The sequence below is a fragment of the Nyctereutes procyonoides genome, unplaced genomic scaffold (genome assembly GCF_905146905.1).
Source record: "Nyctereutes procyonoides isolate TBG_1078 unplaced genomic scaffold, NYPRO_anot_genome, whole genome shotgun sequence".
Taxonomy (NCBI): domain Eukaryota; kingdom Metazoa; phylum Chordata; class Mammalia; order Carnivora; family Canidae; genus Nyctereutes; species Nyctereutes procyonoides.
In genome coordinates this window covers 21,816,178-21,835,979 of record NW_026575146.1, presented here as the reverse complement: position 1 = coordinate 21,835,979, position 19,802 = coordinate 21,816,178, and the positions used below count along the sequence as shown (strand labels likewise).

Here is a 19,802-nt window from a genome sequence, read left to right as displayed (position 1 = left end):
AGGCAGCTGGTGTGGCCTTGCCTTGGTTCTGGACAAGTCCCCTCGGTCCTTCTTCCCTTTTATTCTTCATCGGCCCCACTTGGCTTCTAGCAAGGCCCTATCCCGGAGCTCTCTGATGCCCCGCCTGCCCTGCGTCTCAGGGAGGTGACCCTCTTGGGCTCTTCTGCAGCACCTGCCCCCTCCCCAAGGACGCCCGCCTCCCCGGGGCAGGTGCAGGGGCCCCAGCCCCGCCCCCCCCGCCAGGGCGGTGCCCCCAGGGCTGCCTGCCTTCATCCAAGTGCACGCGCCCAGGCTGGGGGTGTCTGCAGAAAGATCGCGGCTGTGGGTTCCCCATGACGGGCTCCACCACGGGCCCTGTGTGGCCTCCACCTATCCCAGCACTCAGGCTCCACTCGCGAGATGCTGACCCCGTAACCCGTCAGTTCCGCGGTTCATTGAGTGCGCCCGAGCACGGCTGACAGCCCTGGGGAAGGTGTGGCCGCGGAGGCCGGGGCGCCCTGACCTGGGGCTGCCACCCACCTGCCCGCCACCCGCCAGACCATGGAACGTGTGTTTCAAATGGTCAAGATTCCCTGGAGCTTTCCTTTGAAGGCTGATGCCTGAAACTCTGCTCACAGGGCCGTGTGGCTCTTCTGCAAACCTCCGTCGGACGATGCAGTTGCTTAAAAATCCAAGACGCGTAACGAGAAGTGGCTTGTGTACCAGATTGCAGACAAACTTCCCGTGCTCACCCTCTGCATAGCCCGCTCCGGTGGACCTGCCCCCCGGACACGGGGCCATCCTGTGTGCAGCCACGACCTCCTCCCGAGCCACCCCTTCCCGTGCGACCTGTCACTCCAGGGGCAGAGCGGTCTCCAGGCCATCACATCCAGGGTGGCCCGCGGTCACGGGGAGTGTCAGCCTGCACCTGGCCCCCCTGGAGACTGGGTCCCGCTCTGTCCTCCCTCCCCCCCACCCCAGGCGAGGCTGCATCCCTAAGTAGGAGAATTGGGATATTAGGGTCCGGCTTTCCACAGGGGTGGGGCTGGTAGACAAAGATGCCCCCAGGGGCATGTGGCAGGCCTGGGGGACAGAGCCCCTTCGCTGTGCTTCACCTGTTGGGGTGCGTGAGGACTGGTCATGGAGCAAACTTCAGTGGGGACCCGCTGGATGGAAAACTCCAAGCACCGCCCAGCCGGAGCCTCTGTCCCAGCTCTGAGGGTGCTGCGCTCTGGGCCCTTCCTCATGGGCGGTTAGTAGGACAGGTCAGGTCCAGGTTGGGGGGACAGGGGGTCCCTTCCAGTTCTCATCAATTGTTTGAGTGAAAAGTGGAGGGGTGTCGAGCCCCCCTAATGCAGGCAGTCTCTGGTGCGCAGGGGACCGTGCCCCTCCACTGTCAGCATCCCGCGCGCCCCCTCCTGTACCAGAAGTCCCCATGCCGAGCACCCCGGGGGTCATGCACACCGGCTCACTCAACCCTCTGCACATGCTCCTTCTCGGTCTCATCAGTCGTATTTTACAAAGGGGACACTGAGGCCCAGCAGGGTGAGCGCTAAATGGGTGTGTGCCCTCGCAGCAGGGACCAGAGCAGACCCTGCGGGGTCCCCTGCCTGGAGCAGCGGGAAGGACGCCCTCTCACCGGCCTCAGGCGGAAGGTCCCTGGTGCACACTGCCGGCCGGCCGGGGAGCAAGTTCAGTCCCAGCGCCTCATCCTGGGAACACGGAGGGTCGGGGCCGCCTGGCCAGGGCAGAAGGAACCGCTGTTCCCCTCCACTTTCCCTCACCATGTTTCCATTGAGTTGAGAGGGACAAGAAAACCCTAGAAGATTAGCTGACCCTGGAGATGGTGTTTTCATTTTGAAGGAAAGTGGGGTTCATGATAATGCAGCGCGAACGTGGGTGAGGCTTGGCAGAGAGCGAGAGCCACCCGGCGTCCCACTGCCCACTCACGGGTCCCCCCTCCGGACGGGTGGAATGTGCTCGGCCTGCTGGTGATGACGCACTTGGGAGTCCCTCTGGACTTCTGGATTTGGGTCAACGCCAACGTTGACATCAGCAGCAGAATCTCTCCAAGGCTCAGTTTACCCGTCTGGTGATGAGAGGCTGAGCTGATCGGAGGGTGTCCCGGGGGTCCTTTGAGGTGCCGCTGACCCAGGAGCGACGGTGGGGTGGGACAGCGGCCTTCACCTGTGTCCTCGGCGAGCCGGAGGTACGCGTCACCCCTGTGGCAGGCTTGGCTCCACATCTGCTGCCGAATTAGTAGATGGAGGACACTGGAGCCGGTGTTACAGCGATTCACGGCTGCAAAGTCGAGGTGCATCATTTGACTTGAGCCGGTGGGGAGACAGGTCCTGGAACCCCTGGGGCTGGCCCGTGCCCAGTACACCCCTTCCTAGCAGAGTGCTGGGCGAGAGCCTGTGGATTCGAGCTCAGCACGCGGGTCTGTCCTGCTCCCGCCCATGGGTTATGTGAGGGCACCCCTCTCGCTGCAGGGCCCAGAGCCTGGGTGGCCCGCGGCAGGCGAGGTGTTTGCTCTCAGAGGACACAGGTAGGGCATCCTGGGCACACCGGAGACGCGGCCTGGACCGTGAACCGGGACTGCCCACCAGCCCCAGGAAATGCCGAGGACAGAAGAGCGTGCCAGGTGCCCAGAGGAAACGCGCCAGTGGGTGCAGACGCGGGCAGCACCATGGGGGCCGGGGCGGAGCAGCGGCCAGAGGGAGGGCAGCCTGGCAGCGGGCCCCAGCGCCGGCCCTTTCTTGAGCCCTGATTCAAGTCCACAAAGTGTGAAAAAGTTGAATTCATGAGACAGCTGGAAATACGAACACTGGCTGGATATTCGATATTAGGAGATGGTTCAGTTTTGAGGTGTAACGAAGTGCTGTTGGGGTAACGTGAAGTAGACGGGACAATCGATGCGATGGGAGAGCGCGCCCTTCCCCGCTGCGCAGGCGAAACACAGCTGAGGAGCGATACGTGCTCAGGAATAGCGGCAGCTCCGCCCCGTGGGTGGGAGCCAGGGGGCCTCACAGGTGATGGGGGAGGGCCGGCGTTCCCAGAGGCTTGGGGGGTCCACCTGGGCCTGACGCCCGGCAAGAGGCACCTGTGGGTAGGCTGAGGCAGGAAGGTCCCCCTCTTCGAAGGCCCAAGGCTCAGATCCCACAGCCGACCTGCTCAGACTGCGGGGATCGCTGGGCGGGCCCAGTGACCTGAGAGCACCCTCAGCCCCTTCTGACTCCCAAGCAACCAGGCCCACTTCTGGGTGCCCACACCCCAGGCCTGCTTTCAGGAGTGACCCAGGTGAGGGGGGTGTACATGAGGACAAAGGCCGGCTGATGCCCTGGGGGGGCATGCGAATCCCCCTTCCCCATCCTTAGGCGGCCCCCGCACAGGCCAGGATGAGACAGTGGGCTTCTGTCCTGAGGTCAGGGCACGCTCAGCCTCCCCCGCCCTGGCTCCCTCACGGCCCTGCTGGGTGGGTGGGCACCAGGGTCCAGCGCGGGCAGGCACCCAGGGGCCTGGGTGGAAGCAGCGGTGGCCGTCCTGCTCCCGCTGGACTGTCCACCCCTTTTAGGGGCCCTGAGCCTCCACCCACACCTTGCAGGTGCAGGCAACCGGCCGTGAGCTCTTCCAGCAGGTGTGTGACGTGACCAGCATCAAGGAAGCCCACTTCTTTGGCCTCAGCGTGGTCAGAAGTAAGTCCACATTGTCCCGGATGACCTGCCCGTGGGGCCCACTGCCCCCCCCCCATGTGGTGCGGCCTTAGGGCATCCTGTGTCGGTGGTCCAGGCTGTCAGGCCCCTGGACGGTCCCCTGCTCTGCTGTTTGTGGGCAGCACCTTCCAGTTCCGGGGCTCAGACAGAAAGACGGGACCACAGGCAGGCAGAGCGACCAGGGCTAGGTTTGCAGCAGCAGCTTCTGGCTTTGCTGTTAAATTTTAATACTGGTGGACTTTCCCCAATTTGCACAGAAAGCTGAGTTAATGGGTAGCTTTACCCCCAGTTGGAGGTTGATGTCTACAACCCCCACTTTAACCATTTGTTGCTCTGTGTCTGGGTCCACAGAGATGACACAGCCAAGGAAATAAACACATACATAAACCCCCACTTTCTTTGGGGGGTGTGTGTGCCAGGGGTTAGGGTTTTACACTCCGTAAGTGGAATTACTCCTGGTTCCTGGGATGGGGCTCATCAGTGGCAGGAGGCCCCCTGACTTCCTGGGGGCCCCCAGGGAAGGCCAAGCAGTGGGGAACCTGCTGGGGGACTGCTGGGAGCCCCTGGCCCCTGACGCAGGCCTCATCTTCCAGGACCCCCAGGGCCCAGGGCTGGAGCTCGCTTTGCAGAGAGGGGCTCAGGGATGTGCAATGAATTCCTGAAGCCCGGGGCCGGTGGGGCCTGGGGGCCTGATCTGGGGAGGGAAGCAGTAGGGGGGGGCAGTGGTGCTCTCCCCTCCCTGAGCCGTACCGCCTAGAGCCCATGTCCCTCTAGGGGACTTTGCCGCCCCCGACATCTCTGGTCCTGTGTAGCCTCCAGGCCCGCCATCCACCTGCCTGGCCAGGAGTTGAGAGGACAGGCTGCCACCACCTGACCCATCACGGCCCCGCTGGGGCTCTGGGTGTGGGCCTCACGTGGATGGATGTGCAGGGAATGTTCTGGACTCAGGTGTCACCCAGAGACCAGTGCAGGGCAGGAAGCTGCAGATGCGTTTCCTTCCAAGTATCCCCCAGAGGAGCCAAGGCTGCCAGGCTTCCTGCCTTTAAATCGCCGTGAGGGGGCAGCCCGGGTGGCTCAGGGGTTTAGCACCTGCCTTGCACCCCAGGGTGTGATCCTGGAGACCCGGGATCGAGTCCCACATCAGGCTCCTGGCATGGAGCCTGCTTCTCCCTCTGCCTATGTCTCTGCCTCTCTCTCTCTCTCTCTCTCTCTCCCCGTATGTGTCTCTCATGAATAAATAAAATCTTTAAATAAAATTGTCACAAGGTGTGCTCCAGGATGGCGGTGTCCACGCCAGGGAGCTGGTCTCTGACCTTGGCTTCTGTGGTTACCCCTCTGTGGCCTCAGGAACGGAGAGGACAGTCGGTCGTCTGCAGGGAAGTAGAGGGGGGCGTGGTCCCTCTGCTCTTGGCCTCCTCTGGCATTTGAGGGTTTAGAGTAGCTTTAAGAGAAAAGGATCAGGAGAGTGTTTAGGGGCATGTTTGAAACCCCACGGGGTGGGTCGAGTCAGTGCCAGAAGGACGTGAGCCAGGCTTGGCAGCAGTCGTCTCGGGACGGAGGGGCTGGTTTCTGCTCTGCCCACTTTCTGTGTGCTCCCGGTTTCTTGCCCTGGTTGGGGGGAGCACCAAAGTGTCCCATTTCCCCTGGACTCGATGGCCTAAGGCAGCCCCAAGAGGCCCCCTGCGTGTGCTGGACAAGCAGATGGACCCTTAAGGGTCCCTGCGGCCAAGAGGCCTCATGAAGACGTGATGGAACAGCAGCGGGGGGCAGTTAATGTTGGTGGAGGGTCCTGCCTGTAAGTGGGACGGGGACCACCTCTGGGCTGGGGTCCTCACAAGGAGGGATCATGCCCTCAGCAGGTGGAGGTGAACCCCCTGTCACAGTGGAGGCCCTGGGAGCCCCCAGTAGCTTGTGGAGCAGGGCCTGTGGCTCAGCATCCCCGGTGTTCAGGCTGGTGGCTTTGGACCCAAATACCTGAATCATGATGCTGGGGAGTTGGAACCCAGGTGGGGACCACATCAGCTCTCAGCTGTGACCTCCGTGTGTGTGCATGCGTGTGCACATGTGCATGTGTGTGTGCGCACACCCACGGAAGTTGTACCCTCCTCTGGGCATACAAACTGACCAGCCAGGCTGCGGGGGGCCCAGGCAGGAGTGGGGGCCCCCGGGATCGGTCTAGGGTGGAGGGGGCCAGCAGGGGCTGGGGGCTGAGGGCGCTGGGGGTGGTCTTCCTGGAGGAGGTGCATTTACTCAGTGGGGCTTCCCAGACGAGCGTCTGCTGCTCCTGCCAAGCGGCCCTTCCTGGTCACTCACCTCTTCTGAGTCAGGACATCTGAGATGGCCACGCTGAGAAGTGGGTGGGCAGGTTCCAGGAAGGAATTTGGGGTCACTGCCTGCCCGGCCTCCTTCTCTGCAAGGGGAGACGGTGCAGAGCTGCTCCACCCGCCACGAGCACCCAGTGAACGTCCAACGCGGCCTGTCCCTCTGGCTGAGCCGCTGGCCACGGGGCCCTGGACCACTGCGCACCCTCCTGGTCATGGGATGGAGCCCTTCCTTTGGGGACCTGCACCTTTCAGGTGGGAGGGTCATGGAAAGTCATGCTCTGGTGACCCCACGGTTGTGAGAGGTGCACATGATGGGGACTGAGGTTTACAGCCAACACCAAGGCAGGAGACCTCTGCATGCAGCCCGGGGGGCTGGGACAGAGACAGAGAGACAGAGAAGAGGCCGAGACAGGTGCTGCGGACTCCAGGCGGTGAGTGGCCGCCCTGCCCGCAGGTGAGTCTGGCTGTGAAGGACCCATCAGGGGCTGGAGGCTGCACCCCACTTGCCTGAGGCCGAGTGTGCAGCAGGCACTGGCGTGGGTGGCTCTGCCCGTCCCCTGGAGAGCCGCCTGGTGGAGCGGCCACCTCCTGACCCGGCACACGTGGTGGCCCGCTCCCCCGAGCTGCGGGCGATGTGACCCTGTGACCCCCGCGGTACCTGGGGTGTGGAGGCTCTGACGAGGCCCTGCTTCCCTTAGACGATGAGTACGTGTTCATGGATTTGGAGCAGAAGCTCAGCAAGTACTTCTCCAAGGACTGGAAGCGGGATGCACACGAGGTAAGTCAGACCCGCAGGCAGCGTGTGTCTGCTGTGTCCCCAGAGCGGTCCCCGGGGGGCACAGCCACAGCCCACGGAGTCAGAGGCGGGGAGGGGTGCTCTCGAGTGGGTGGACGACGAGCCGGGATGTCCCCTTCTGGGAAGGAAGACGACGTCATGAGAGTCCTGGAAGTGCCCCGGCTGTCGCCGCCGGAGCCAAGGTGGGGGACCCGGTGGCACCGAGTCGGTGCCTGCCCGGGTGGCCGCTGCCCTCCGGCTGTGCTTCCCCCCCCAGGCCGGCGGGCGGCCTCCCGCGCCCTTCGTCACCTTCCTCAGAGTGCGGTACTACGTGGACAACGGAAGGGTCATAAGGTAAGTCGCCACCGTCCGAGGACATTCATGGGACGGAGGTGACCTTCCTGGAAACCGGGTCATGGGCAGGGTGGGCTCTGCTCAGCGATGCGCCCTGGGAATGCAACACCCTCCCACTCGGCTTCTCTCAGGGGGATCTGTGCCTGTCACCCGGAAGGACTGGCCTGTCCCTCGGGGGGCGCCGCTCTTGGCCTGGGGGCAAGGGTGCGGGGCGGGCGCCCCTGGGGCCTCCTGCCTTGTGGGGCTGCTTTCTTGAGGGGTTGCCCCAGGTACCACGTGGGGACCTGAGCCGCTGGACCAGATGAGCGGGGCCCGGCCCCCAGGATGCCCTGAGCTCCTGCCAGGGGGCCAGTGACAGATGGCTGGGGAGGAAGGAGTGGGCATGTGTGGTTGTGTGGAAGGCTCTGGAGAGTGGGGGATGGGTGGTCACTTGGAAGTTTCTGGAGAAGTGTAGATGGGAGAACTGGAAGGTGGAGGGTGGCGGAGAGTAGTGGCCCCGTGCTGTGACACCAATCACGTTACTAGTGTTAGAAGCTCTGAGCCTGCTCTTGCCTGTCACGTTGGGAAATTAGCAGAAGGAAATCCATGTAGGCTGGGTGGGCCCGGTCCCAGTGGATCCCATGGGATCCCAGCTAGCGGTGCATGAGCTCTTCTCTGGAGCACTGCCCACGCGGCCCGGGGCGTGACCTGACCAGGGAATGGGCCTGACCTCAGCACTTCCACTCTGAGCACTGAGGCTCCCGGGCTTCTCGACTGCAGAGGTCACCGGCCAAGGCCATCTGTGCCACGCTGGAAAGTGGCCTGTGGTGTGACAGGGACGGGAACCCCTGGGACTTGGAGAAGCTCTGAGGGCTGGGGGGGGGGGCAGCAGGCGGGCCCCAGGCTGTGGCAGGGCAGGAGCCGCCTCCCACCGGCACCACCTGCTGCCTTCCAGCGACCAGACGGCCAGGCACCTGTACTACTGCCACCTGAAGGAGCGGGTGCTGAGGTCCCAGTGCGCCCACCGTGAGGAGGCCTACTTCCTGCTGGCCGCCTACGGGCTGCAGGCCGACCTGGGCAACCACCGGGAGCCGGTCCACGCGGGGAGGTACTTCGAGCCCCAGGCCTACTTTCCGCCATGGGTAAGGTCACCTGCTACTCAGCAGCGCGGTGGAGAACCTTCTCGGCCCAGGCCCTGGGGCAGAGTCCCTGGAGGCCAGAGGGGCAGGCGGGGGACAGGAGAGCAGGCAGGGACCAACAGGCCTGTGGCCCTTCCCCAGATCATCGCCAAGAGGGGCCGCCCCTACATCCTCAGGCACGCGCCGGCCATGCACCGCGAGCAGCGGGGCCTGAACCCCAAGGAGGCTGTGCTGTGCTTCATCAGAGAGGCCTGTCGGCTCGAGGACGTCCCTGTCCACTTCTTCAGGCTGTACAAGGTCAGGCCCTGCGGGACCCGGGACTTCAGGCTGCCCCACACCTGCTGTGTCCAAGGGGCCCAGATGAGTTGAGCCCACGGGGCAGCCAGGACGTGTTGCTACCACTGGCCTGGGCCCAGGCCCTGACCCTGGGACTGAGTGGAGAGTGTCCCCACAGCCAGCCCGGGACAGGGCCCTGACCCTGGGACAGGGTGGATGGCGTCCCCACAGCTGGCCTGGGCCCCAACCCCACCGGCCTCCTATGGTGGGAGCTGCCCCACCTGGAGCCCGAGCGAGGGGGACCATCTGTGGAATGGGACCGATTCTGGTATTTTCCCGCCGCAGTCTGTGGGCAGCATGGTCTGGGGGTAGCTGGGCGGAGGGCCCGTGAGTGGGGCTCCAGGAGCTCAGCTACCAGGGACGCAGAAGTTAGAGCAGGTGAAGGAGGTGAGGAGGTGGGACCAGGCCTCTGGCCTCACAGGGAAAGGGCCCTGCTGTCCGTGGCGGGACCCACCCACTGCCCGGCACAGGGCTCTGGGCCTCTCTGAGGTTCGTGTCCTCCAGGACAAGAAGGAGGACAGACCTACCATCATCCTGGGACTGACGCTCAAGGGAATGCAAGTCTACCAGGTACCGGAAGAGTCCCTGCAGCGTCCTCCCTCCCCCTGCCCCTCCTCCTCCCCTTCTTCTCTCTCCCCCTTCCCTTGTCCCTCTCTCACCTCCTCTCTCCCCGCCTCCCCCTTCCACCTCCTTCCTCCTCCCCTTCCCCTCTCCCTTCCTCCTCCCCTTCCCCTCTCCCTCCTTCCTCCCTGCCCCTCCACCTCTCTCCCCTCTTCTTCCTCTCTCTCCCTCCCTGCACCTCCCCCTCCTCCCACCTCCTTCCACCTCCCCACCCCTCCCCTCCCTCCTCTTGGAGGGCTGACTGGGTGCTGCCTCGGGTGGACCCTCCTGAGTGGCTCTCTCTCCTTTGCAGGAGGTGAACCGTGCCCCCGAGCTGCTCTATGACTTCCCCTGGTCCCACATTGGGAAGGTGGCGTTTCTGGTACGAGCTGACGGGGTTGAGGTGGGAGGGCCCAGCCCACCCCTGGACTTCAGGCCATCCCCTGGGCCCTCATCCTCCGTGGGGCCCAGCCCGAGCCCCCGCACCTGAGGTGTCCAGGGCCTGGCTCTTCGCTGCAGGGCATAGTGTCCCTGCCCTTGGGAAGTGCTTCGTGGCCGCTGCCCCGGCCTTCGCCTTCTGATCCCGGCGACCTTTGGGCTCCCTCAAGGGAAGTGAGAAGTCAGCCATAGAAACGCACCTCTGGGGTGACAGCCTCCACGTGCCCCCGCTGTGTGTCCTGGCCTCACGAGGCCTCCCCGGCCGGGCCTGGCACTTGGGCTGAGCGCAAGGACAGTGAGGCCCCAGGCAGACGCTGGCCCTGGACCCTTGCTCCGGACGGCGAAGCGAAACCTGGTGCCCCGTCCTGCAATGCGGTCAGCCCCCAGGTTGGCCAAGGCTGAGGGCGGTGTCCACCTTAGACTCGTGCCCCTAACCTCCCGCCTGCGCACCGGCTGGCTTCCTAGTTTGGGGTCGGGGCCGCTGCTTCAGACACTTCTGTCCTGTTGTCACGTGGTTTCCCCGCAGTTACATCTGGTCTCCTCTGTCCAGGGGAAGAAGTTCGAGATGCGGCTGGACGGGCTGCCGTCAGCGCGGAAGCTGGTGTACTACACGGGCTGCGCCTGGCGCTCGCGCCACCTGCTGCAGCTGCTCAGCGCCAGCCACCAGCTCCACCTCAGCCTGCGGCCCGCGCTGCAGAGGCTACGGCAGAGGGAGGAGGCCGAAGGTGCGCACCATCCACCCGCGCTCCCGACCCTCCGGGCACCGGGGTTCGCCTGCGCCGGGCACAGGGCACGGCGGCTGGTGGCACCTCCACTGGTCCCATTGTGGGGCGTGGCCTCTTGGCTCCTGTGTCCCCTCGAGGGGGAGGAGGCAGCTCCACTCCTCCCGGGGCGCAGTTCTAAAGATGCGGCCTAGAGACCTACTGGATTCTGGGTCAGAGCTCTCAAGGGGCTGGGTGGTTCCTGGGTCCGTGGCTGTGTGGGCAGCGGCGTGCCTCTATGTGACCATGCTGCTCGCGTGCAGGCACGGCTTCGGGGTCCCTCGAGCTGAGAGCCACGCAAGAGCCCTTGGGAAACTATCACAAGGGGCACGTATCAGGAGCTTACTGGCTGAGGGTGACAGATGCCACCTGGGCAGCCTGGGCTGTGACGGGGGTACCCAGGGCCACAAACCCCTCATGTTGTGCCTCCTGGGCCTCAGCGCCAGCTGGCGGTGGGCGGCCACTGTTGGCAGCCTGCGGCTCCAGGAAGGCGCTTATACCTACTGTCGGGGTGTAAGCGACAGGGACTGTCGGTCCTGTCCCCTCACAGAGAAGGAGCGCTATCGCGAGTCCTACATCAGCGACACGCTGGAGCTGAACCTGGACCTGGACCCGGACCCAAGCAGCAGGGGCTCCCTGGGCAGCGGGGGCAGCAGCCAGCACGTCCCCCACCGCCTCTCCCTTGGGTCAGCTGACAGCGGCAGCAGCTCCCACACATCAGGCGTCAGAGAGGCCGGGGAGATGGCAGTGGACGAGCCCCCAGGGGGTGCTGAGGCCCTCTACGTGGAGATGCCACCCTGCGGCTCCAGCTCCAGCCGGAGCGGCCACGGCACGGAGGCTGGCAGCAGAGGCTGGGCAGAGGGGGACGGCCGGGCCCGGGGAGACGGTGAGTGTGCCCCAGCCGGCCCCTGGCAGGGCCATTGCTGTGGGCACCAGGGCGATGAGCACAGACCGTCCCCAGAGAGGCTGCGGTGACTGGGATTTCCCTGCAACTCCTTCGCCCTTCCCCTGCCATGAGGTGGGCCTTGGGGTCAGGGGTCAGACGGGACGGCAGGGCCCCTGTGGGGTGCAGCGTGATGGGGGTCCTGCAGCCTTCTCTGCAGCTGGGCACAAGAGGCTCCTCGGGGCCCCTCGTTCATCATCTGGCCATCAGGGAGTGTCACCCAGATTATTCTGCAGCCACACGGATCAGTGAAATCATAAGATGAGAAGCCCCCAGGAGTTGTAGGACCCAATGTCTGTTCCGCTCAGCCCTCAGGGGTGCTTCTGGGGCGGTCTGGGCATGGGGGGCCCTGGAGCGCCTTCCCCGGCACCTCAGGAAGGTCCCACTGGCTCTGCTGTTCCCTGACCATCCGCAGCACCCTCGGCTGCAAGGGGCATTCGTGGGGACCAGCTGCAGGTCCCAGCCACTAGGGCCACCCAGGGCTTCCCAGGGTCACCCAGGGTCACCTCGGGACACCAGGGCCAGCCAGGGGCAGGTGGTAAAGGACCACGGGGCTTCCATCTGTTTCTGTCCAAGCTCGTGGTCTGCAATCCAACGTGAACGATAATAATGATACGGAGCTTGCCCAGTAAGAGCGCGCTGCGACTGGACATCGGGGCGTTTGGTCAACCAAACAGCCCTGGTGCCAGTGAGGAAGGATGGGGTGGTGCCAGCCACGGGATGGGGGTGGGGAGGGCCCGGACCCTTGCAAGGCTTACGGCAGAGGGACCCTGCAGGGCTAGTCCCATGGGGGCCCCGAAGGTGGGCGTCCTGTGCTGGGGCTGCGGCTTCCGTGGGCGAGGAGGAGCCAGGTGGTCCAGAGTGTGGCCCGCATGTTCAAGGAGGCTCAGACATGTCAGTGGGGAGCACGGGTGACCAGGGTGTGACTGCCGCCGACCTCCCCACCACCACGCTGCAGGTCAAGGGCCCTGGAGGGAGGGTGCATGGAGGCCCAGTCCCAAGTCAGAGTGAGGGTCCCCAGGGGAGAAGCTGGGTGGCGGGGGCTCATCCCGGCTCTGCTCACGCCTCCTCCTGTCTCACAGCCTCTGGCCGGGAGCCCTCGGCAGTCGTGCAGGTCCCACTGATCAGGATGAGGGGCAGGTGTGCGGAGGCCCTGTACCAGGTATGTTCCCGTGGGAGCCCCAGGCCAGGCAGCCCCAGGCTGGCTCCGGCACCTGCTCTCCTGGCCCGTCCAGGCCCACCGGAGGTCCCCAGGTGGAGCCCCCTGGACCTGTAGTCAGGCGGTGGGGGAGCTTCCGGGGAACAAGGCAGGCAGGGACTGGCCCCCTGAGGTCTCCACCTTCCTGGGCTGAGTGCTCAGTGGGTGGCAGAGTCCACCCCCCACCCCAGGTAGTGAGCACTCCAGGGGCTGCTCCAGGCCCCCCTGGGGCAGAGGAGAGACCGACACCAATGGTTTGGGCTGAGGGTTCCCCACCTTGCTTGGAGCAGACCTGGGGGTGGTGCCCTGGACAGAGAGAACATAAGGCTGTGATGTGACTTCCCAGGGATAGAGAGAGAAGCCGGTGCCTTGGGCAGGGTCGGTGCCCTGTGCAGCTGGGGGTCCTTTGGCAGAGACAGTGGATAGGACATGCCCCCCAAAGGGCGATGAGACAGCCTGCATCGCCAGCGCGCTCAGCCCCTCTGCAGTGGTGAGCTCGCCCTGTGGGATGCGAAGTGGCTGCAGTAGTTCGGTGTGGTGGGTGCGAGCTGGACCCCCACCTGGACAGGACCCCCCACCCCAGGCGGCCGCCTCAGAGCCCGGGCACTGGACAGGCTTCCTCACACAGGAGATAGAGGCAGGAGGCTCTCCTTGACTTCCGAGGACGCTTCCAGGTCTCATCCCTAAAATCATTCAAATAGTAACCAAGTCCGACAGGAGCGGGATCTGCGTAGGGCCCCAGGGGGGACCCAGGACAGGGGAGGAGAGGGAGGAGCCGGTGCAGAAGGAGCCGCTCCCTGCCTGAGCCGTCCTGGCCCGTGCCCCTCTCCTGCCCACAGAGCTTGCACCCGTGGCGGGCACTCGGGACAGGAGAAGGCTGGCTGTGCAGACAGTGGGCCCAGCAGGGTGCAGTGAGGGATCTGGGGGCGGGGACAGAGGGGGTGTGGGTGCAGGGAGGACAGACTTGGAGCCGTGGCCAAAGATGAGGAGGCAGGGCGGGAAGCAGAACGCACTCGCACTGTCCCCCTACAGATGCCAGAGGCAGAGCCACCCCACCACAGCCTGGACCACGCACCGCCGGGAACCTGCAGGTCCACCAACAGCCTCTACCTGGTCCTGTGCAGGGAGGACCAGCTCCTGGAGGAGTTTGTGGTGTAGACGCTAGAGATGGGGCTCTGCGCCCTTGGGCCTCACCCACACTGCACAGCTTGTCCACGTGGCACAGCTGCATCCACGAGGCACGGCTTGTCCAATCGGGGCTCTGTCTACACACATGGCTTGTCCATGTGGCAAGTCCTGTCCACGTGGGGCTCTGTCTACACAGCACAGCTGCATCCGCCCAGTGGGCTTGGCCCACACCTCCTCCCACCTCAGGACAGCCTCTGGCCCTCACCCCCTCCTGCGCTGGAGGCTCTGGCCACACCCTGGTTGACTGAGGCCCTCCCCTCGCCTCCCTGCCCCCCCTCCTGTATGATCACCTGTCAGTGGTGTGGAGCTGGCTCTGACGTCAGGCCTGGAGGGGACCTGGAGGGTTCCACTCTCGTGCCAGCCATGACGGGTCCAAGCTCCATCCATCCGTGTGACCAGGAGGTGGAAGTCAGGGTCCGACCATGCGGTCTCCAGGCGAGTGGGGGCTGGCCCCTCGGGTAGCCCTTCCCCATCTATTCTGGGAAGGAGGACGTGGTAGCCGTGCCCACACGGTGGCAAGACCCCGCAGGTTCCCTCTGCACTGACCACGCGCACAGCCCTGTGGGAGTCTTTGACCCAAGGCCACAGTCACCTGTCATTGCACTGGCCACAGGCTTCCGCTAGCCCAGTGTTTGCAATCCCTCTGTGAGGTGTGGTCCCGGCTGTCACCCCAGGCCTGGCTGGTGGATGACCCCTGTCCACCACCCACATGACATGGACATCCCGGGAGGCACCATGCCCGAAGCTGCAGGGTCACCTGGACACCTGGTCCCTGGGGAGCTCACAAAGCCAGACAGACAGCTGGTCAACCAGCGAAGCCATCATCTCGATTCTGAATCCTCCTCCCTCGGCCCCAAGACAGAGCCCGGTGTCCTGGTCCTCTCCCATCACAAGTCACACGGCAGCGGTGATCTGCCCACAGGGGCGGCCAGGGCTCCTGCCCTGGGACAGTGCTGGGTACCCTCTAGGGGTCCGAGACTCCAGGTGAGATGGGGCAGAGTGGGGACCAGCCCCCCGCCACCCTCTGCACCCGACCCACGCTCCAGGGCTGGGGTTGGGACTGTGTTCCCAGCTTCGCCACGACTCTGGTTGGCAGGTTCACAGCTCCTGCGGCAGCGATTCCTGGGAAAGTGTGGGACAGCTGACCTTCTCTGTGCCGTGGGTGCATCGAGAGCCCGTGAGCAAGCAGCACGGGATGGCAGGTGCAGGGCCGCAGCCGCAGCCGCAGCCCCAGCGTGGGTTGGCCCACGTGGGTGGGGGGCATGGCGACAGCCACCCCACGCTGGGAGGATTTGCATAGTTGTGCCTTCCTTTCAAAGGCAGGCTGGCTGCGCGGCTTGCAGGTGGCCTCCGCCAGTGGAGGGACTGCACGCCCCGGGAGGAAAAGCAGGGACTGTCTTGCCTGCCTCCCGGCCCCAGGGGGGCCTTGCAACCCTTCCGGAAGCCCTGAGAGCAGGGATGTGAGACGGGTAATAACCAGCCCCGAGCCGGAGGCTCCTAGTGGGGTTCAGGGCGCGGGTCGGCTCGTTTGACCTGGGGCCCCTCTGGGCTCCCCCCTACCCAAGATCCGCACCCGCACACCTGCCGTCCCCTTGACCTGGAGGGACCGGCTCCTGCCTGTCTGGAGACCCTGAGCGCTCAGCGGGCGATGGTGAGCCCACTGCCACACAGCCCTGCGCCCGTGACGTCTCCCCGTCTCTGGTGCTCGTGCTGGGGCGGCCGCAGCGGCACGGGAGCTCAGACGGAGGGTGGAGCTGGAGCCAGTGTGTGCATGTGCGTGCATGCACATGGCTGGGGGGGGCGGTGCATGCACACTTGCACAGTGAGGTTGATGCCCCCCAGGCTGGGCTTTTGATCCTTTCTGTGAAAGGTGATCTTGTGTGTGTGCACACTGGGCACGTGTAATAAAGGACTGAACCCACGCCTTCACACGCATGTGCACCGGCCTGCGCTGGGGCGGCCGGGAGACCGGGCGGCCACGTCACACTGGTAGAGGACCAAGCTGGGAGCGTTCGCCGCCGCAGGGGGCTGCTCTGGTGAACATGCGCTGTGTCCAAGCACTCCCCGGATGGGGGGCCACGGGGACCTCTCCTGCCCCGGGGCGCTCAGAGTTACCAAATTTGTGCCTTGGAGAGAAGGCTGCTCTGGCCTCCTTCATCTGCAGCCTGAACGGGGACGGGCCTGGGGGTTGCCAGGGGTCGCTGCGGTCACCCAGTCCCCCTCACCAGACACACGTCAAGTGTCCGCCCTGGGCAGGTGCCAGCAGAGCGGGGTGCCTGCCAGGGGCAGGGGTGGCGGGCGGCCTCCCGGGCTGCCCGTCTGGCCCCTGTGTAGGAAGCACCCAGGCCCCAGGCCCCGGAGGTCACCCAGCCTGGTGGCCCCAAGAGCAAGTAGCCGAGGGAGGGGCCCCCGAGCAGGACGGCGTGAGGTCGGGGCTGCGGCTCTCCCAGGAGTCTCCAAAATCACACCAGGACCAGTCCCCAGAGCTACAAAGGGGTTGAGTCTGCTCTGAGCTGCGTCTATGGGGATCATTTTCCTTCAAAGAAGTGAGGGTACAGGAGCTCAGCCCCCAGACTGATTTGCCACACCCGAGGAGCCGCCGGTCAGGGTGGCAGCCAGCTGTGGGTGCCAGGCCCTGCACAGGCCAAGGCACCAAGGCGCAGGGACGCAGTGAGGGGCAGGGCTTGGAGGAAGGCCCTGGGGGGTCGCTGCATCTGTCCCCAGCTGCCACCAGAGGGCGCAGGAGATCCGCCGCAGAAGGGTGCCCCCCACCCCCCCCTTGCTGCCCCCGCGCCCCAGGCCCCAGGCCCGGCTGTCGCACCTGCACCTGCGGGAGGCAGGCCTGGGCACATCGGGGCCATGTGGCTTCTGACCAGCTACTCTGGGTACAAGCCAGGCTCGTCCAGGCTCCGTCTCCCATCACCCTGACCCCAGCCATCTGCGACTTGAGGGTGGCCAGGCCCGGAGGAGGAGGGAGGCCAGGACCAGTGCCCTGTGTCCTTGGCAGATGGGCCGCAGGGACCGCTGGCTGACCCCGAGAAACCACTAGAGCCTGGCAGGGGCGCCTATTTCTGTCCTTCCTCCAGGCCTCATGGTAGACGAGGAAAACGATGCCAAGTGTCTGTTGTCCACTGGGTCATCTGGCTGCTGGGGTGAGCGGGGAGCACAATTAGAGGCCACGAGGGGGCCGGGGCAGTGGTCTCCAGCCCTCCCCGGTCCTGCCCACCCAGAAAGAGCAGAGGCAGGAGGGGCTGGAGAGCCAAGTCAGAAGCACCAGCTTCTCCTTTCGGGTAAGATTAGGGTTTCGTCTTTCAGGCAAAACAGGTATCTTCCCAGAAAACGGGCTGGATGGTTTGTGAGAAGAGGCAGGTCAGGGCTGGTGCGCCCAAGACCATGGGTGACCCCTGCGAGGAGGGGCGTGTGGCCCCCAGGGGTGCAGCGGGCAGGGCCACAGAGCAAAGCCCCCACGTGCCTCCCTGCACTACTGCCATCGGGGCTGGGAAGGATGCCCACCCGGAGGTCAGAGGTCAGGTTAGCAGGTCTACATTCACAGAAATCCTCGAGGGCTTGTTTGATGCGGATCCTGGGCCCCCCGCCCGGCCTTGTGACCCTGCCTACCCTGGGGTGAAGCACAGGCTGGAGCCCTGCTGTGGCACTTTGGGTGGGCTGCTCAGTGCCCGGGGCCTGTCACCCTCGGGGGACCCACAGCCCATTGCCATCATGCATCCAGGGGAACTCTGCCCTGTGGCCCCGGGGTCACCTAGCCCAACCTCCTCCAGAGGAGCCAACCCCGTCCATGGCCGACCGGCCCAGAGCCGAGGAGCAGCGCAGGTGGACTGAGGACCATCCGGGGGACCGGGGGCTCCCAGGAGTCCGGCCTTCTCAGGTCTACCCAGCAGCAGGGGGACCGTGAGCCCCGTCACTGTTAGGCCTGGGGCCCCATCAGCTCATGGCTGCCAGGTTTTCTAAAATGTACAAAATGAAGACGATCTTAACCCTAAGTGACTAGGACCCACGGACTCCCCAGTAAGGACTGGTTCCATTGCCCCTTGTGGAAGGGTCGTGGACGGAGCCGGAGCCTCTGGGCGCCCCCGCCGGGACCCAGCCAGGGGGAAGCAGTCAGAGGTGTGTAGGTCAGGTTTGGTGTCTGTGGGGTTCATGGGTAACTGTCTCCCTCGGGCAGGGACAGCAGGGGCCTTCAGGGTCTGGGGACAGCGGGGGCAGGCCTGTGGCCCCCCAACCCCTCCAGCCCCCTCCGACCCTCCCAGCCCCCAGTCCTCTCCTTCCCCGATCACCCTCACAGGGACCCCAACCACCTCCGCATGGGAAGGCAGCGGGCTCCTTCCACCAAGCTGACCCACTGGGGTCTCCCGAGAGCCTCTGGGAAATGCGGGTGGCATCTTGGGGCCTCGGGCTTATGCTCTTTGCCACGTCCTAGCAGTTCTGACTGGATGCTTTTCTACGTCATCGAAGGACTTTGCTCACAGCTAATAGCACCGGGATTCCCACAGGAGACCCCCCAGCAGTGCAGGTTCTGGCCTCAGAGCCCGGCCTTTTCCTCACCCAGCAGCTGGGGGTTCCCAGACACGGGGTGCCGCAGACTGCCCCCCCACGCGCTGACTCCCCTCCCTGCCCACAGACATGGCTCAGGGCCCCGGGCTCAGGCCTCCCCCGCCCAAACTGAAATATGCACCGAGGGGGGACGTGGCTTCCCCCCAACACGGGCCCCCGTGTGCAGACTCCCTTGGGGTGGGGTGGGGGCACCAAGCCCGGGGAGAGAGCTGCCCGGTGAGCAAGGCCCAGGGATTGGGGGCACAAGCCCTGAAGGCGTGGGGGTCCCTGTGTGTGGATCCATGCTTGGACTGTGGCTGGGGAAGGTCAGGCTGCTCCGTCCCCAGGGCAGGATGGGCAGGGGGACGTGGCGGTACAGGGGGAGCTGCCAGCCTGGGACTATAGCGGCGGGGCTGGGAGGCCAATTCCCTGCAGTGGCAACAGGTGACCCGAGGCAACAACCTGCCGGCCCCTGAGGACACACGGTTTGCCTCCCCTCGGCCCTCCCGTACCAGATGTGTCAGGGGGACAGTGGTGCCGGGGCCCTGGCCTGTGGAACAGGGTCTCGACCGCACACCTCCCATGTGGGAGGCCAGGGTGCGGGGGAGGGCAGGCTGGGGCAGGTCCATTCCTGCCCTGGCTCTGGGTTTCGGGGTGACCCCACGCCCCCCAGGCACCCTCCCTCCTACGCACCGGGCCCTCCCCTCTGGGACACAGGCCCCGAGGGGTGACTGGGTGATGGGGACAGAGGCAGGCTGTGCGCAGGGGCAGGGGGCGGCTGCAAGGCCCGGGGCCGCCCTCCGGCACCCCCACAGGGACACCCACCGGAGGCCAGGCTCCGTTGCCGCTTCCTCCACAGATGAAGTGTTTTCTGCATCTGCCAAACACGCCAGTCGAGGCTGGAGGCTCACGTGGTTATCGCGCCAACTCGGAACAGCTCCCGAGGCTGCGCGCTGGCACCCTGAGGCCTGGGCGCTCCCACGGCCACGGCCTCGTGCTCACAGAGGCCCTGAGTGCGAATCCAGGCGGCGAGCCTGCCCCCGATGCGCCAGCCCCGCTGTCAGGGTTCGCGCCGTGAGGCTCACACAGGGAGGCCTGCCACTGCCTCCGCTTGGAGAGGCCAGCGCCCGGCTCAGGGGCCCATCCTGAGGTGGCACAGGTTGCCGGGCTGCAGGGAGGACGCTGGGGCAGAGGCGGCCTCGCACAGGGCAGAAAGGCCTCTCTCGGGCAGCGGGCCACACCTGCCACAGCGGCTGGCCTCCCGCCGCGCCCGCGAGTGGCCGGCGACCCGCTTCACCTCTCTCCAGGGCCCGGTGTGGTCCCTGCCCAGCACACCTGGGATGGAGGGACCCGCCCCCGGGCCGCCCTCGCAGACGTTGGGATCTCCTTGAGCCACAGGGTGTCTCGGAGCCGGTGGGTGCCAGGTGCCCCAGGGATCCTGGGGTGATGGGACCCCCCTCCCCACCTCTAACACCCCTCAGGCCCTTGCAGGCAAAAACTGCCCGGCTCTGCTTCCCTCGAGGT

At 65.5% G+C, this 19,802-nt stretch overlaps 1 protein-coding gene across 12 annotated transcripts in view; it reads left to right on the top strand.

The window, feature by feature from the left end:
• Window positions 1–19,802, top strand: part of FRMD1 (FERM domain containing 1) — a 39,899-nt gene that overhangs the window by 18,783 nt on the left and 1,314 nt on the right. For 6 of the 12 annotated variants that reach the window (XM_055309835.1, XM_055309833.1, XM_055309836.1 and 3 more), the window contains 11 exons: window positions 3,584–3,674; window positions 6,715–6,794; window positions 7,069–7,145; window positions 8,080–8,266; window positions 8,405–8,560; window positions 9,104–9,169; window positions 9,513–9,581; window positions 10,188–10,362; window positions 10,949–11,284; window positions 12,424–12,503; window positions 13,572–15,656. In XM_055309835.1, coding sequence (XP_055165810.1) covers window positions 3,584–3,674; window positions 6,715–6,794; window positions 7,069–7,145; window positions 8,080–8,266; window positions 8,405–8,560; window positions 9,104–9,169; window positions 9,513–9,581; window positions 10,188–10,362; window positions 10,949–11,284; window positions 12,424–12,503; window positions 13,572–13,697 — 1,443 coding nt within the window. In that variant the 3' untranslated portion in view covers window positions 13,698–15,656. Of the gene's footprint in view, window positions 1–617; window positions 3,012–3,583; window positions 3,675–5,916; window positions 6,471–6,714; window positions 6,795–7,068; window positions 7,146–8,079; window positions 8,267–8,404; window positions 8,561–9,103; window positions 9,170–9,512; window positions 9,582–10,187; window positions 10,363–10,948; window positions 11,285–12,423; window positions 12,504–13,571; window positions 15,657–19,802 lie in introns of those variants that run through there. The other 6 variants (XR_008662485.1, XR_008662486.1, XM_055309829.1 and 3 more) reach the window with 6 other exon arrangements.